At 37.3% G+C, this 17190-nt stretch overlaps 1 protein-coding gene across 2 annotated transcripts; it reads left to right on the top strand.

Moving 5' to 3' along the window:
• Positions 1 to 7364: 7364 nt before the first annotated feature.
• Positions 7365 to 16679, top strand: LOC146886368 (uncharacterized). Of its 2 annotated transcripts, none has more exons than XM_085672973.1 (2): positions 7365 to 7953; positions 10231 to 16679. In XM_085672973.1, exon 2 carries the CDS (start codon positions 10983 to 10985, stop codon positions 12207 to 12209), a length of 1227 nt encoding a protein of 408 aa, XP_085529099.1. In that variant the 5' UTR covers positions 7365 to 7953; positions 10231 to 10982; the 3' UTR covers positions 12210 to 16679. The 2 variants fall into 2 exon arrangements, with proteins under 2 accessions (XP_085529099.1, XP_085529098.1); XM_085672972.1 differs by having other exon boundaries at positions 7365 to 9007.
• The last annotated feature ends 511 nt before the right edge of the window (positions 16680 to 17190 follow it).

Here is a 17190-nt window from a genome sequence, read left to right as displayed (position 1 = left end):
AGATGGTGGAAAAGTTAGTAGAGAAACAAGGTGTATAATCAAAGGCCTCCCATGTTTAGTTGCATTCGTTTACGAAAGCGACAACACTGTTGTAAGCCAAAGATTGGTAGAGAAACTCAAATTACCAACAAGCTTTCACTCGAATCAAGCAAGGATCAAATTCAGTACGGGACAATGTCTGAAAGAAGTATTATGTGATATTGCTCCCACGAACTCTTGTCATCTTCTTTTGAGATTGGCATGGCATCATTTTAAAACGCTCAATCTTGATCAAAGTTCCCTTTATTTGAGGCATGAGGGACATGAACTGAAGTTGAAATTTATGACACCAGGACAAGCCAGTAAGGATCAACATAGGCTGAAGGAGAAAATAGAAAAAGAAAGAATAGAAAAAGAAGAAATATAAACTGTGGAAGGAATGGAAATTGAAGAAAAAGAAAAGGAAGAAAAGATAAAGATGGTGGAAAAGGTAGTAGAGAAACAAGGTGTTTAAACAAAGGCCTCCCATGTTTAGTTGCATTCGTTTACGAAAACGACAACACTGTTGTAAGCCAAAGATTGGTGGAGAAACTCAAGTTACCAACAAGCTTTCACTCGAATCAAGCAAGGATCAAATTCAGTACGGGACAATGTGTGCAAGAAGTATTATGTAATACTGCTCACACAAACTCTTGTCCTCTTCTTTTGAGATTGGCATGGCTTCATTTTAACACGCTCAATCTTGATAAAGGTTCCCTTTCTTTGAGGCATGAGGAACATGAAATGAAGTTGAAATTTATGACACCAAGACAAGCCGGTAAGGATCAATATAGGCTGAAGGAGAAAATAGAAAAAGAAAGAATAGAAAAGGAAGAAATATAAACTGTGGAAGGAATGGAAATTGAAGAAAAAGAAAAGGAAGAAAAGATAAAGATGGTGGAAAAGGTAGTAGAGAAACAAGGTGTATAATCAAAGGCCTCCCATGTTTAGTTGCATTCGTTTACGAAAGCGACAACACTGTTGTAAGCCAAAGATTGGTGGAGAAACTCAAGTTACCAACAAGCATTCACCCGAATCAAGCAAGGATCAAATTCAGTACGGGACAATGTGTGCAAGAAGTATTATCTAATATTGCTCACACAAACTCTTGTCATCTTCTTTTGAGATTGGCATGGCTTCATTTTAACACGCTCAATCATGATAAAGGTTCCCTTTCTTTGAGGCATGAGGGACATGAAATAAAGTTGAAATTTATAACACCAAGACAAGCCAGTAAGGATCAACATAGGCTGAAGGAGAAAATAGAAAAAGAAAGAATAGAAAAGGAAGAAATATAAACTGTGGAAGGAATGGAAATTGAAGAAAAAGAAAAGGAAGACAAGATAAAGATGGTGGAAAAGGTAGTAGAGAAACAAAGTGTATAATCAAAGGCCTCCCATGTTTAGTTGCATTCGTTTACGAAAGCGACAACACTGTTGTAAGCCAAAGATTGGTGGAGAAACTCAAGTTACCAACAAGCATTCACTCGAATCAAGCAAGGATCAAATTCAGTACGGGACAATGTGTGCAAGAAGTATTATCTAATACTGCTCACACAAACTCTTGTCCTCTTCTTTTGAGATGGGCATGGCTTCATTTTAACACGCTCAATCTTGATAAAGGTTCCCTTTCTTTGAGGCATGAGGAACCTCAAATGAAGTTGAAATTTATGACACCAAGATAAGCCAGTAAGGATCAACATAGGCTGAAGGAGAAAATAGAAAAAGAAAGAATAGAAAAGGAAGAAATATAAACTGTGGAAGGAATGGAAATTGAAGAAAAAGAAAAGGAAGAAAAGATAAAGATGGTGGAAAAGGTAGTAGAGAAACAAGGTGTATAATCAAAGGCCTCCCATGTTTAGTTGCATTCGTTTACGAAAGCGACAACACTGTTGTAAGCCAAAGATTGGTGGAGAAACTCAAGTTACCAACAAGCATTCACCCGAATCAAGCAAGGATCAAATTCAGTACGGGACAATGTGTGCAAGAAGTATTATCTAATATTGCTCACACAAACTCTTGTCTTCTTCTTTTGAGATTGGCATGGCTTCATTTTAACACGCTCAATCTTGATAAAGGTTCCCTTTCTTAGAGGCATGAGGGACATGAAATGAAGTTGAAATTTATGACACCAAGACAAGCCAGTAAGGATCCACATAGGCTGAAGGAGAAAATAGAAAAAGAAAGAATAGAAAAAGAAGAAATATAAACTGTGGAAGGAATGGAAATTGAAGAAAAAGAAAAGGAAGAAAAGATAAAGATGGTGGAAAAGGTAGTAGAGAAACAAGGTGTTTAAACAAAGGCCTCCCATGTTTAGTTGCATTCGTTTACGAAAACGACAACACTGTTGTAAGCCAAAGATTGGTGGAGAAACTCAAGTTACCAACAAGCTTTCACTCGAATCAAGCAAGGATCAAATTCAGTACGGGACAATGTGTGCAAGAAGTATTATGTAATACTGCTCACACAAACTCTTGTCCTCTTCTTTTGAGATTGGCATGGCTTCATTTTAACACGCTCAATCTTGATAAAGGTTCCCTTTCTTTGAGGCATGAGGAACATGAAATGAAGTTGAAATTTATGACACCAAGACAAGCCGGTAAGGATCAACATAGGCTGAAGGAGAAAATAGAAAAAAAAAGAATAGAAAAGGAAGAAATATAAACTGTGGAAGGAATGGAAATTGAAGAAAAAGAAAAGGAAGAAAAGATAAAGATGGTGGAAAAGGTAGTAGAGAAACAAGGTGTATAATCAAAGGCCTCCCATGTTTAGTTGCATTCGTTTACGAAAGCGACAACACTGTTGTAAGCCAAAGATTGGTGGAGAAACTCAAGTTACCAACAAGCATTCACCCGAATCAAGCAAGGATCAAATTCAGTACGGGACAATGTGTGCAAGAAGTATTATCTAATATTGCTCACACAAACTCTTGTCATCTTCTTTTGAGATTGGCATGGCTTCATTTTAACACGCTCAATCTTGATAAAGGTTCCCTTTCTTAGAGGCATGAGGGACATGAAATGAAGTTGAAATTTATGACACCAAGACAAGCCAGTAAGGATCCACATAGGCTGAAGGAGAAAATAGAAAAAGAAAGAATAGAAAAAGAAGAAATATAAACTGTGGAAGGAATGGAAATTGAAGAAAAAGAAAAGGAAGAAAAGATAAAGATGGTGGAAAAGGTAGTAGAGAAACAAGGTGTTTAAACAAAGGCCTCCCATGTTTAGTTGCATTCGTTTACGAAAACGACAACACTGTTGTAAGCCAAAGATTGGTGGAGAAACTCAAGTTACCAACAAGCTTTCACTCGAATCAAGCAAGGATCAAATTCAGTACGGGACAATGTGTGCAAGAAGTATTATGTAATACTGCTCACACAAACTCTTGTCCTCTTCTTTTGAGATTGGCATGGCTTCATTTTAACACGCTCAATCTTGATAAAGGTTCCCTTTCTTTGAGGCATGAGGAACATGAAATGAAGTTGAAATTTATGACACCAAGACAAGCCGGTAAGGATCAACATAGGCTGAAGGAGAAAATAGAAAAAGAAAGAATAGAAAAGGAAGAAATATAAACTGTGGAAGGAATGGAAATTGAAGAAAAAGAAAAGGAAGAAAAGATAAAGATGGTGGAAAAGGTAGTAGAGAAACAAGGTGTATAATCAAAGGCCTCCCATGTTTAGTTGCATTCGTTTACGAAAGCGACAACACTGTTGTAAGCCAAAGATTGGTGGAGAAACTCAAGTTACCAACAAGCATTCACCCGAATCAAGCAAGGATCAAATTCAGTACGGGACAATGTGTGCAAGAAGTATTATCTAATATTGCTCACACAAACTCTTGTCATCTTCTTTTGAGATTGGAATGGCTTCATTTTAACACGCTCAATCTTGATAAAGGTTCCCTTTCTTTGAGGCATGAGGGACATGAAATAAAGTTGAAATTTATAACACCAAGACAAGCCAGTAAGGATCAACATAGGCTGAAGGAGAAAATAGAAAAAGAAAGAATAGAAAAGGAAGAAATATAAACTGTGGAAGGAATGGAAATTGAAGAAAAAGAAAAGGAAGACAAGATAAAGATGGTGGAAAAGGTAGTAGAGAAACAAAGTGTATAATCAAAGGCCTCCCATGTTTAGTTGCATTCGTTTACGAAAGCGACAACACTGTTGTAAGCCAAAGATTGGTGGAGAAACTCAAGTTACCAACAAGCATTCACTCGAATCAAGCAAGGATCAAATTCAGTACGGGACAATGTGTGCAAGAAGTATTATCTAATACTGCTCACACAAACTCTTGTCCTCTTCTTTTGAGATGGGCATGGCTTCATTTTAACACGCTCAATCTTGATAAAGGTTCCCTTTCTTTGAGGCATGAGGAACCTCAAATGAAGTTGAAATTTATGACACCAAGATAAGCCAGTAAGGATCAACATAGGCTGAAGGAGAAAATAGAAAAAGAAAGAATAGAAAAGGAAGAAATATAAACTGTGGAAGGAATGGAAATTGAAGAAAAAGAAAAGGAAGAAAAGATAAAGATGGTGGAAAAGGTAGTAGAGAAACAAGGTGTATAATCAAAGGCCTCCCATGTTTAGTTGCATTCGTTTACGAAAGCGACAACACTGTTGTAAGCCAAAGATTGGTGGAGAAACTCAAGTTACCAACAAGCATTCACCCGAATCAAGCAAGGATCAAATTCAGTACGGGACAATGTGTGCAAGAAGTATTATCTAATATTGCTCACACAAACTCTTGTCATCTTCTTTTGAGATTGGCATGGCTTCATTTTAACACGCTCAATCTTGATAAAGGTTCCCTTTCTTAGAGGCATGAGGGACATGAAATGAAGTTGAAATTTATGACACCAAGACAAGCCAGTAAGGATCCACATAGGCTGAACGAGAAAATAGAAAAAGAAAGAATAAAAAAGGAAGAAATATAAACTGTGGAAGGAATGAAAATTGAAGAAAAAGAAAAGGAAGAAAAGATAAAGATGGTGGAAAAGGTAGTAGAGAAACAAGGTGTTTAATCAAAGGCCTCCCATGTTTAGTTGCATTAGTTTAGGAAAGCGACAACACTGTTGTAAACCAAAGATTGGTGGAGAAACTCAAGTTACCAACAAGCATTCACACGAATCAAGCAAGGATCAAATTCAGTACGGGACAATGTGTGCAAGAAGTATTATCTAATACTGCTCACACAAACTCTTGTCATCTTCTTTTGAGATTGGCATGGCTTCATTTTAACACGCTCAATCTTGATAAAGGTTCCCTTTCTTTGAGGCATGAGGGACATGAAATGAAGTTGAAATTTATGACACCAAGACAAGCCAGTAAGGAGCAACATAGGCTGAAGGAGAAAATAGAAAAAGAAAGAATAGAAAAGGAAGAAATATAAACTGTGGAAGGAATGGAAATTGAAGAAAAAGAAAAGGAAGAAAAGATAAAGATGGTGGAAAAGTTAGTAGAGAAACAAGGTGTATAATCAAAGGCCTCCCATGTTTAGTTGCATTCGTTTACGAAAGCGACAACACTGTTGTAAGCCAAAGATTGGTAGAGAAACTCAAATTACCAACAAGCTTTCACTCGAATCAAGCAAGGATCAAATTCAGTACGGGACAATGTGTGAAAGAAGTATTATGTGATATTGCTCCCACGAACTCTTGTCATCTTCTTTTGAGATTGGCATGGCATCATTTTAAAACGCTCAATCTTGATCAAAGTTCCCTTTATTTGAGGCATGAGGGACATGAACTGAAGTTGAAATTTATGACACCAAGACAAGCCAGTAAGGATCAACATAGGCTGAAGGAGAAAATAGAAAAAGAAGAAATATAAACTGTGGAAGGAATGGAAATTGAAGAAAAAGAAAAGGAAGAAAAGATAAAGATGGTGGAAAAGGTAGTAGAGAAACAAGGTGTTTAAACAAAGGCCTCCCATGTTTAGTTGCATTCATTTACGAAAACGACAACACTGTTGTAAGCCAAAGATTGGTGGAGAAACTCAAGTTACCAACAAGCATTCACTCGAATCAAGCAAGGATCAAATTCAGTACGGGACAATGTGTGCAAGAAGTATTATCTAATACTGCTCACACAAATCTTGTCATCTTCTTTTGAGATTGGCATGGCTTCATTTTAACACGCTCAATCTTGATAAAGGTTCCCTTTCTTTGAGGCATGAGGGACATGAAATAAAGTTGAAATTTATAACACCAAGACAAGCCAGTAAGGATCAACATAGGCTGAAGGAGAAAATAGAAGAAGAAAGAATAGAAAAGGAAGAAATATAAATTGTGGAAGGAATGGAAATTGAAGAAAAAGAAAAGGAAGAAAAGATAAAGATGGTGGAAAAGGTAGTAGAGAAACAAAGTGTATAATCAAAGGCCTCCCATGTTTAGTTGCATTCGTTTACGAAAGCGACAACACTGTTGTAAGCCAAAGATTGGTGGAGAAACTCAAGTTACCAACAAGCATTCACTCGAATCAAGCAAGGATCAAATTCAGTACGGGACAATGTGTGCAAGAAGTATTATCTAATATTGCTCACACACACTCTTGTCATCTTCTTTTGAGATTGGCATGGCTTCATTTTAACACGCTCAATCTTGATAAAGGTTCCCTTTCTTTGAGGCATGAGGGACATGAAATGAAGTTGAAATTTATGACACCAAGACAAGCCAGTAAGGATCAACATAGACTGAACGAGAAAATAGAAAAAGAAAGAATAGAAAAGGAAGAAATATAAACTGTGGAAGGAATGGAAATTGAAGAAAAAGAAAAGGAAGAAAAGATAAAGATGGTGGAAAAGGTAGTAGAGAAACAAGGTGTTTAATCAAAGGCCTCCCATGTTTAGTTGCATTAGTTTAGGAAAGCGACAACACTCTTGTAGGCCAAAGATTGGTGGAGAAACTCAAGTTACCAACAAGCATGATGTGATCCCAATACGGCTTATAGCATTGGGCCAACGCCTAGGCCCATTTCTTTTATTTTTTTTTAATTTCTTTTATTTTAATTAAATAAATTTGACTAATTGGGTTTGTTTGCTAAATGCAGCCTATTTTCTAAGCTGCCAATTATTGAAGAATTAGCATTGGGCCTGAAGCCCAACTCTCACGTTTCTTTAAATTGTTTCATCCGCACACCAACGCTGATCTGGAGCAAGCAACTCCCATGCTTAGCGTCATTGGGCCTAAGCCCAATTTGCACGTTTGCTTTCTGCACCAACCTAATGCAATAACCTTTTGTCTTAATTGGGCCGAGAATCATTTCATGCGTGCAGCCCAATTATCTCTAGGGTTCCTCTTCACGCGTCCATTTCTCTCGTCAACGCCGCTAGATTTCTTTCTCTTTCTAGCTGCTAGGGTTAGTAAAAGAGGGCCACCCCTTTGAAGAGGGTTTCTTTCACAAGCCCTGCTTTCACGTGAGCATCACTCCTGATTCATGTGAGCACGCACCTCCTTCACGCGTTCTATCATACCCATTAGGATTCTTGTACACGGCTTCGTTGCCGTTAGATCCTACTCTCTTTCATTTTTCGTTTCTCTTGCCGTTAGGACTGTTAGACGGTGTTACATTCTTCATTATGGTTTCCGGTTGCCTCTCTTATAAAGGGCAAGCCAATCTCATGTAACAATTAACTTTGATGAATGAGAATATTGGTTGAGAGTACTCCCACCGTTCGTTTTAGCTCCCCTTTCCCATTAGAAGAGGATTTCTCCTCCTAGGGTTCCAAATACAGTGTGCGTGTGAGTTCAGTGTGAGAACGAGAGCAAATCCAATCTTAAGAGTCTTCCGCTGCGTTTCCTCGTCGATTCCACTGAACAATCGACGTTTGGAGGCCATTCTCCAACGAACGGAGCATGTTTCCGCCGATCAATGGCGCCGATGGCCTCATCAAGTGGTATTCAGAGCCACTCCTGCTGGACCGCGATGAGATAAGTATTCTTCGTCTTATCTCTGATTTTTTTTATTCTTCTTGTGTTTGATTCCGTCGTGTTCTTTCTTGTTTGCGTTTTGCTCTTTGCGGATTTTGTGTTGTTGTGGTTTGTTTTCACTGAAATTGATTCACATATGTTTGTTCTGGATATTCTGAATCAATACTGTTGATAGTCTGTTCTAAGCTTCCTACTCTGCCGTTCAAATGCATGTCAATTAGGTTTTTCCATTTCATTTTCTTACTTAGCTTTAATTGTTTTCAAATCTCAGTTTTGTCTTAGGAATTGTTTAGTTGCTTTATATGTCACTAAATTCCATAGCAGTCGTGCCTTCAATGTGTTTTGTTCACTGTTTTGTATTTGTTTTAGTCTCTGTTCTGCTTTCAATGATTAATTTCTTATGTTTTGTTGAGTTCTTTAATTGCTAGTAGATCAATAGCAATTTTCTGCAGTGTATGTTTCATGCTGTTCCTGTTTACCTCTGCTAGATTGCTGCTGATTGTTTTGTTCTATTTCTTAATTTCATTTGCTGTCCAAGTGCATCTACGTTTCAGTTTCAATTTGCATCTCTTGCTGTTCTGGACATTCAATTTCTGGCCAATGACTGTTGCTGCCAAACACTATCTCAGTTAGTACAATCTGATTGTGTTCAGAGTTGTGCTGAGGTTTTGGTTTAGCTGAAAACATAGGCATGTTTAGTACCTTCTTTAGTGTAGTCTTGTATGTCTTCACAGATGTTTACATCTTAGTTCTGTGCTAAATTGTTGCTGCTGGACTAGTCTATCTGTTTTAGTTTGATGCTTTGGTCTTTATGGAGTGCACATTGGATTCACTGTGAAACATTGGATTTGGCCATATCTGTTTCAGTACTCTGTAGTTTCAATTCTGAGTCACGCTCTCTGTGTCCTGTTCAGTTTGCTAATATGTTGATGTTCTGCACTTTGCATTTTGCTGGCCAAGGATTGCTGTGACCGAAGCCTTTTATGCATATTCCATCACAGCGAAATCTGCTTCATATCAGCATTTATGTGTGGAGCTGCAGGCTTGGTCACGTGAAGGCATAAGCTAAATCTTCTTGATGCTCTTTTAAACTGTCACATTATTTGTGTCCAACTGGTGTTATATCATTGTGTTGCAATCTAAATTGAAGAATCCGTGTTATATCACTGAACCTGCAGCATTCTGAGTTGTGCTTTTAGTGAAAAACATAAATAAATTTGAATCTGTTGTTGTGTTCCTTTGTTCTATAACAACTTCATCACATTTTGTTGATCTGTGATTGGCATTGAGTGTCTCTTCTCATATATTTGCAGTTACATATATCTGCCCTGTTTGTGCTGGACTTTCCTTTAATCTGGTTTCAATTCAGTATCTTCATTTAGTGATTCAGTTTGTATTATTGAACTTAATACACTCTCTATATCAAACTGAGTTTCCTTTCTTTCAAATCCTGTTTTGATTCCATGACAATAGTGTGATCTTATGATGCATTGTCTGAAGCTTTACATGGCAGATTATTCATATCTGTGATGCAATTTTTTTTTATGTTGAATGTTGCTTCCTAGTGCAGTGTTGATTTTGGCCATATTCATTGTCTTGAATCAGTTTGAGTTGGTATCTGTTTATTGTTGTTTGACAGTTTCCATTCAGCACTTGCCTTTTTCTGCGTTGCGCTGTCTGCGATTTCTTGTCTTGTGTGCTTTTCATCATTGTTTTTTAAGTTGGATCCTTGTCATTTGTCATATGCAATTGATAGTTTGAATGGATTTGTTAAAATTGCAATTGAAGTGAACTGTGATTTAAAGGAAAAGATGCATATGTGATATATGTGAGTTGAAAAGAAAATCTCTAAATAAAAAAAAAACAGAGAAAGAAAATATGATGAGAAAAGCTGTAATGAAAGATACTGTTTGAGTTATTTGAGTGACAAGAAAGGGAGGCAAAACAGTTCACAAAGTTCATCTTGACTATCCATTTCAAATACAATTTGCATGTGCTCTTGATTCAACTTGTTTTGTGTCTTCTTGATTTTGGTTTTATTCATCTTACTCTAGCTACATTCCTTAGGATCCTTTTGTGTGCTATCCTTTATTGCTTTGCCTTTTTCTTGCTTGTCTTTATTGGCTATCCTTGAGTTTGTCTATTATATCCATCACTTGATGTTGTCCTTATCTTAAATTTGAACTTTTATTGTTTTCTGCTTTTACTCTCAAACGTGGCTGACTACTCATTTATTCTTGGTTCATTTGACTTGCACTCACTGTTTTTGGTAGCCTTGTAGGTGATACCTTTTCTGCAAAGTGCAGCTGTGGTGAGGAAAAACAGTTTGAGTGGCCACCGAGAGGAAAAAGGAGTGAGTTGAGACCTTCAAGGAGGAGTACACACACTTGAGGGTGGTATATTTTGGAGGCTAGCCGAGAGAGAGACGTAGCATTTTGTTATTTTTAGTTTTTGCTGTTTTTGGATGTCACGGGATTTTGTGTAAATTTTTTTTTTCAGATTTCAGTGTTTTCCTTTCATTTGGCTTAGGTGGGAAAATGCTTTAGCGCAATCCCGTCCTTAGCAAGTTTGTAATAGTTTAAGCGTTTAGTGTGATGTTCAAGGGGTTCCAACGGTCACTTGAATTTTCACTTAAGATTTTTCGTCTAGTTTAAGTTTTTTCGCCTTTATGTTTTCTGTTTTATGTTTTAATGCCCAGGTTTTGTGTGTTTGCAATTTCTGTTTTAGGTCACCGTGATATCTAGGTACAATGTGTTTAACACCTAGTTGACCTTCTTTTGGTCTTTCAGTTTTCACTTTCTTCACACACTTTCTCAATTTGTTTTTCATACAATCTGTTTCATTTGTAATTTTTATTGAGAAATTTTGTGAAAGCATTTTAGAGATCTCTGGCTAGGAAAGGCTTGGTTCCTAAGCTTGTCCATGTGACTCACCTCCCTTTCCTGGGAGTATCTCTAGAACTCTTTTCCACTACTTTCTCTTTAGAAATTCATCAACATTGTGAAAAATTGTTTTTGTCAAAAGTGTTTCAAAATGAGTTTTTCTTCTTCTAGCCGTGTGCATTTAGGTAGGCATAGTAGTGTGCAATTAGGTAGGCATAATGGTAGTCATGAGTTGCATCAAACCATTCATAGTGATATTCCATTCTTTGGGGAAGATATAGGACCAATATCATTTAAAGATTGGATGTGGGATACAGAAAAATTGGTGCAACCTTTGTTTAGTAAATATAGTCATATAGACATTCTTAGGCATGTTACATCTAGATTTGTAGGACGTGCATTTGATTGGTGGCAAGAGAGGCAATATCTAGTGAAAAAGGGGAGAACATCATGTATCAATACATTTTATGAATTAAAAACATGCATGTGGAAACATTTCATACCCCCTTCATTTAGGATCACTAAAGAACAACAAGCTAGGATAGAAGACTTCATTGACATTGGGGATGCATTCATCCAAAACATTGATAAGTTTTCTAGACTAGAAAAAGATTTCAAGCACAATTTAGACTTGCTCTTGAGTGAACAAAGAAAGAGAGAAAAATATAAGAGAGAGCAAGTTAAACATCAAAAGCTTCGAGAATTTGAAAAGAAGAGAGAAAAAGAAGCGCTCGAGAAGTTTTGTGCTGAAAAAGAACAAGAGGAAAAAGAGATAAATGAGAAGAAAAGAAGAGAGGAAGAAGAAAAGGCTAAAGAGGAGAGTCTAAGAAAAGCAAAAGAAGAGAATGAGAGAAAAGAGTTAGAGGAAAGAGAGAAAATAAAACAAGAGGGTAATTTTGCAAAACAATCACAAGTGGTAGAGTTAAAGTGCATTTCAAAAGAGCAAAAAGAACTCTGTGTTAGGGATTTGGTGATCAATTCTTCACCAATTCCTTACATGAAGATCCCATTTTCAAAGGGTGTTTTCCCATCTTTAACCTCTACTCACTTTTTCATTAAATCTTTTGTTTTGTTTTCTTCTCAAAATTTGTGTTCTCCATCTCATTTCCTTATTTCATACTCCTCAACATCTAGTGTACCAACACACTTTGACTCTAAAATTCTATCTAACTATCATCTTAGTCAAAGTGTCAAACATTCTTTTTGTGAAGTGGGCCTAATACCAACTTTTCCAAAATTTATAAGCCCATTTTCACATAGTTCCCACTCAATTTTACTGCATGGTCATTATAATTTTAATTCACATTTATTTGATGACTACTGCAGATTTGTTTTTGATCCTGGTGGTACTATTATTTTGGGAGCTGTGAGCCTTTAATAACCCTCTAGATCTGAGGACAGATCCTTTTCAAGGGGGAGGGGATGATGTGATCCCAATACGGCTTATAGCATTGGGCCAACGCCTAGGCCCATTTCTTTTAATTTTTTTTAATTTCTTTTATTTTAATTAAATAAATGTGACTAATTGGGTTTGTTTGCTAAATGCAACCTATTTTCTAAGCTGCCAATTATTGAAGAATTAGCATTGGGCCTGAAGCCCAACTCTCACGTTTCTTCAAATTGTTTCATTCGCACACCAACGCTGATCTGGAGCAAGCAACTCCCATGCTTAGCGTCATTGGGCCTAAGCCCAATCTGCACGTTTGCTTTCTGCACCAACCTAATGCAATAACCTTTTGTCTTAATTGGGCCGAGAATCATTTCATGCGTGCAGCCCAATTATCTCTAGGGTTCCTCTTCACGCGTCCATTTCTCTCGTCAACGCCGCTAGATTTCTTTCTCTTTCCAGCTGCTAGGGTTAGTAAAAGAGGGCCACCCCTTTGAAGAGGGTTTCTTTCACAAGCCCTGCTTTCACGCGAGCATCGCTCCTGATTCATGTGAGCACGCACCTCCTTCACGCGTTCTATCATACCCATTAGGATTCTTGTACACGGCTTCGTTGCCGTTAGATCCTACTCTCTTTCATTTTTCGTTTCTCTTGCCGTTAGGACTGTTAGACGGTGTTACATTCTTCATTATGGTTTCCGGTTGCCTCTCTTATAAAGGGCAAGCCAATCTCATGTAACAATTAGCTTTGATGAATGAGAATATTGGTTGAGAGTACTCCCACCGTTCGTCTTAGCTCCCCTTTCCCATTAGAAGAGGATTTCTCCTCCTAGGGTTCCAAATACAGTGTGCGTGTGAGTTCAGTGTGAGAACGAGAGCAAATCCAATCTTAAGAGTCTTCCGCTGCGTTTCCTCGTCGATTCCACCGAACAATCGACGTTTGGAGGCCATTCTCCAACGAACGGAGCATGTTTCCGCCGATCAATGGCGCCGATGGCCTCATCAAAGCATTCACACGAATCAAGCAAGGATCAAATTCAGTACGGGACAATGTGTGCAAGAAGTATTATCTAATACTGCTCACACAAACTCTTGTCATCTTCTTTTGAGATTGGCATGGCTTCATTTTAACACGCTCAATCTTGATAAAGGTTCCCTTTCTTTGAGGCATGAGGGACATGAAATGAAGTTGAAATTTATGACACCAAGACAAGCCAGTAAGGATCAACATAGGCTGAAGGAGAAAATAGAAAAAGAAAGAATAGAAAAGGAAGAAATATAAACTGTGGAAGGAATGGAAATTGAAGAAAAAGAAAAGGAAGAAAAGATAAAGATGGTGGAAAAGGTAGTAGAGAAACAAGGTGTATAATCAAAGGCCTCCCATGTTTAGTTGCATTCGTTTACGAAAGCGACAACCCTGTTGTAAGCCAAAGATTGGTAGAGAAACTCGAATTACCAACAAGCTTTCACTCGAATCAAGCAAGGATCAAATTCAGTACGGGACAATGTGTGAAAGAAGTATTATGTGATATTGCTCCCACGAACTCTTGTCATCATCTTTTGAGATTGGCATGGCATCATTTTAAAACGCTCAATCTTGATCAAAGTTCCCTTTATTTGAGGCATGAGGGACATGAACTGAAGTTGAAATTTATGACACCAAGACAAGCCAGTAAGGATCAACATAGGCTGAAGGAGAAAATAGAAAAAGAAGGACTAGAAAAGGAAGAAATATAAACTGTGGAAGGAATGGAAATTAAAAAAAAAGAAAAGGCAGAAAAGATAAAGATGGTGGAAAAGGTAGTAGAGAAACAAGGTGTATAATCAAAGGCCTCCCATGTTTAGTTGCATTAGTTTAGGAAAGCGACAACACTGTTGTAAGCCAAAGATTGGTGGAGAAACTTAAGTTACCAACAAGCATTCACTCGAATCAAGCAAGGATCAAATTCAGTACGGGACAATGTGTGCAAGAAGTATTATCTAATACTGCTCACACAAACTCTTGTCATCTTCTTTTGAGATTGGCATGGCTTCATTTTAACACGCTCAATCTTGATAAAGGTTCCCTTTCTTTGAGGCATGAGGGACATGAAATGAAGTTGAAATTTATGACACCAAGACAAGCCAGTAAGGATCAACATAGGCTGAAGGAGAAAATAGAAAAAGAAAGAATAGAAAAGGAAGAAATATAAACTGTGGAAGGAATGGAAATTGAAGAAAAAGAAAAGGAAGAAAAGATAAAGTTGGTGGAAAAGGTAGTAGAGAAACAAGGTGTATAATCAAAGGCCTCCCATGTTTAGTTGCAGTCGTTTACGAAAGCGACAACACTATTGTAAGCCAAAGATTGGTGGAGAAACTCAAGTTACCAACAAGCATTCAGTCGAATCAAGCAAGGATCAAATTCAGTACGGGACAATGTGTGAAAGAAGTATTATGTGATATTGCTCCCACGAACTCTTGTCATCATCTTTTGAGATTGGCATGGCATCATTTTAAAACGCTCAATCTTGATCAAAGTTCCCTTTATTTGAGGCATGAGGGACATGAACTGAAGTTGAAATTTATGACACCAAGACAAGCCAGTAAGGATCAACATAGGCTGAAGGAGAAAATAGAAAAAGAAGGACTAGAAAAGGAAGAAATATAAACTGTGGAAGGAATGGAAATTGAAGAAAAAGAAAAGGAAGAAAAGCTAAAGATGGTGGAAAAGGTAGTAGAGAAACAAGGTGTATAATCAAAGGCCTCCCATGTTTAGTTGCATTCGTTTACGAAAGCGACAACACTGTTGTAAGCCAAAGATTGGTGGAGAAACTCAAGTTACCAACAAGCATTCACTCGAATCAAGCAAGGATCAAATTTAGTACGGGACAATGTGTGCAAGAAGTATTATCTAATATTGCTCACACAAACTCTTGTCATCTTCTTTTGAGATTGGCATGGCTTCATTTTAACACGCTCAATCTTGATAAAGGTTCCCTTTCTTTGAGGCATGAGGGACATGAAATGAAGTTGAAATTTATGACACCAAGACAAGCCAGTAAGGATCAACATAGGCTGAACGAGAAAATAGAAAAAGAAAGAATAGAAAAGGAAGAAATATAAACTGTGGAAGGAATGGAAATTGAAGAAAAAGAAAAGGAAGAAAAGATAAAGATGGTGGAAAAGGTAGTAGAGAAACAAGGTGTATAATCAAAGGCCTCCCATGTTTAGTTGCATTCGTTTACGAAAGCGACAACACTGTTGTAAGCCAAAGATTGGTGGAGAAACTCAAGTTACCAACAAGCATTCACTCGAATCAAGCAAGGATCAAATTCAGTACGGGACAATGTGTGCAAGAAGTATTATCTAATATTGCTCACACAAACTCTTGTCATCTTCTTTTGAGATTGGCATGGCTTCATTTTAACACGCTCAATCTTGATAAAGGTTCCCTTTCTTTAAGGCATGAGGGACATGAAATGAAGTTGAAATTTATGACACCAAGACAAGCCAGTAAGGATCAACATAGGTTGAACGAGAAAATAGAAAAAGAAAGAATAGAAAAGTAAGAAATATAAATTGTGGAAGGAATGGAAATTGAAGAAAAAGAAAAGGAAGAAAAGATAAAGATGGTGGAAAAGGTAGTAGAGAAACAAGGTGTTTAATCAAAGGCCTCCCATGTTTAGTTGCATTCGTTTACGAAAGCGACAACCCTGTTGTAAGCCAAAGATTGGTAGAGAAACACAAGTTACCAACAAGCATTCACTCGAATCCAGCAAGGATCAAATTCTGTACAGGACAATGTGTGCAAGAAGTATTATGTGATATTGCTCCCACGAACTCTTGTCATCGTCTTTTGAGATTGGCATGGCTTCATTTTAAAACGCTCAATCTTCATAAACGTTCCCTTTATTTGAGGCATGAGGGACATGAAATGAAGTTGAAATTTATGACACAATGACAAGCCAGTAAGGATCAACATAGGCTGAAGGAGAAAATAGAAAAAGAAAGAATAGAAAACGAAGAAATATAAATTGTGGAAGGAATGGAAATTGAAGAAAAAGAAAAGGAAGAAAAGATAAAGGTGATGGAAAAGCTAGTAGAGAAACAAGGTGTTTAATCAAAGGCCACCCATGTTTAGTTGCATTCGTTTACGAAAGCGACAACACTGTTGTAAGCCAAAGATTGGTGGAGAAACTCAAGTTACCAAGAAGCTTTCATTCGAATCAAGCAAGGATCAAATTCAGTACATGACAATGTGTGAAAGAAGTATTATGTGATATTGCTCCCACAAACTCTTGTCATCTTTTTTTTAGATGGGCATGGCTTCATTTTAAAACGCTCAATCTTGATAAAGGTTCCCTTTATTAGAGGCATGAGGGACATGAAATGAAGTTGAAATTTCTCACACCAAGACAAACCAGTAAGGACCAACATAGGCTGAAGGAGAAAATAGAAAAAGAAAGAATAGAAAAGGAAGAAATATAAACTATGGAAGGAATGGAAATTGAAGAAAAAGAAAAGGAAGAAAAGATAAAGATGATGGAAAAGGTAGTAGAGAAACAAGGTGTTTAATCAAAGGCCACCCATGTTTAGTTGCATTCGTTTACGAAAGCGACAACACTGTTGTAAGCCAAAGATTGGTGGAGAAACTCAAGTTACCAACAAGCATTCACTCGAATCCAGCAAGGATCAAATTCTGTACGGGACAATGTGTGAAAGAACTATTATCTGATATTGCTCCCACGAACTCTTGTGATCTTCTTTTGAGATTGACATGGCTTCATTTTAAAGCGCTCAATCTTGATAACGGTTCCTTTTATTTGAGGGATGAGGGACATGAAATGAAGTTGAAATTTATGGCACCAACAGAAGCCAGTAAGGATCAACATAGGTTGAAGGAGAAAATAGAAAAAGAAAGAATAGAAAAGCAAGAAATATAAACTGTGGAAGGAATGGAAATTAAAGAAAAAGAAAATGAAGAAAAGATAAAG

This window comes from Vigna unguiculata, chromosome 5 (assembly GCF_037176805.1).
Source record: "Vigna unguiculata cultivar grain cowpea cultivar isolate G323 ecotype 2 chromosome 5, ASM3717680v1, whole genome shotgun sequence".
Taxonomy (NCBI): domain Eukaryota; kingdom Viridiplantae; phylum Streptophyta; class Magnoliopsida; order Fabales; family Fabaceae; genus Vigna; species Vigna unguiculata.
Note: the sequence above shows the minus strand (reverse complement) of the source record. Positions and strands in the feature narration are given on the sequence as shown.

What these genes read in the sequence shown, in the direction of transcription:
- LOC146886368 (XM_085672973.1), top strand. Translation starts at nt 10,983, where the DNA reads ATGAGTTTTTCTTCTTCTAGCCGTGTGCATTTAGGTAGGCATAGTAGT.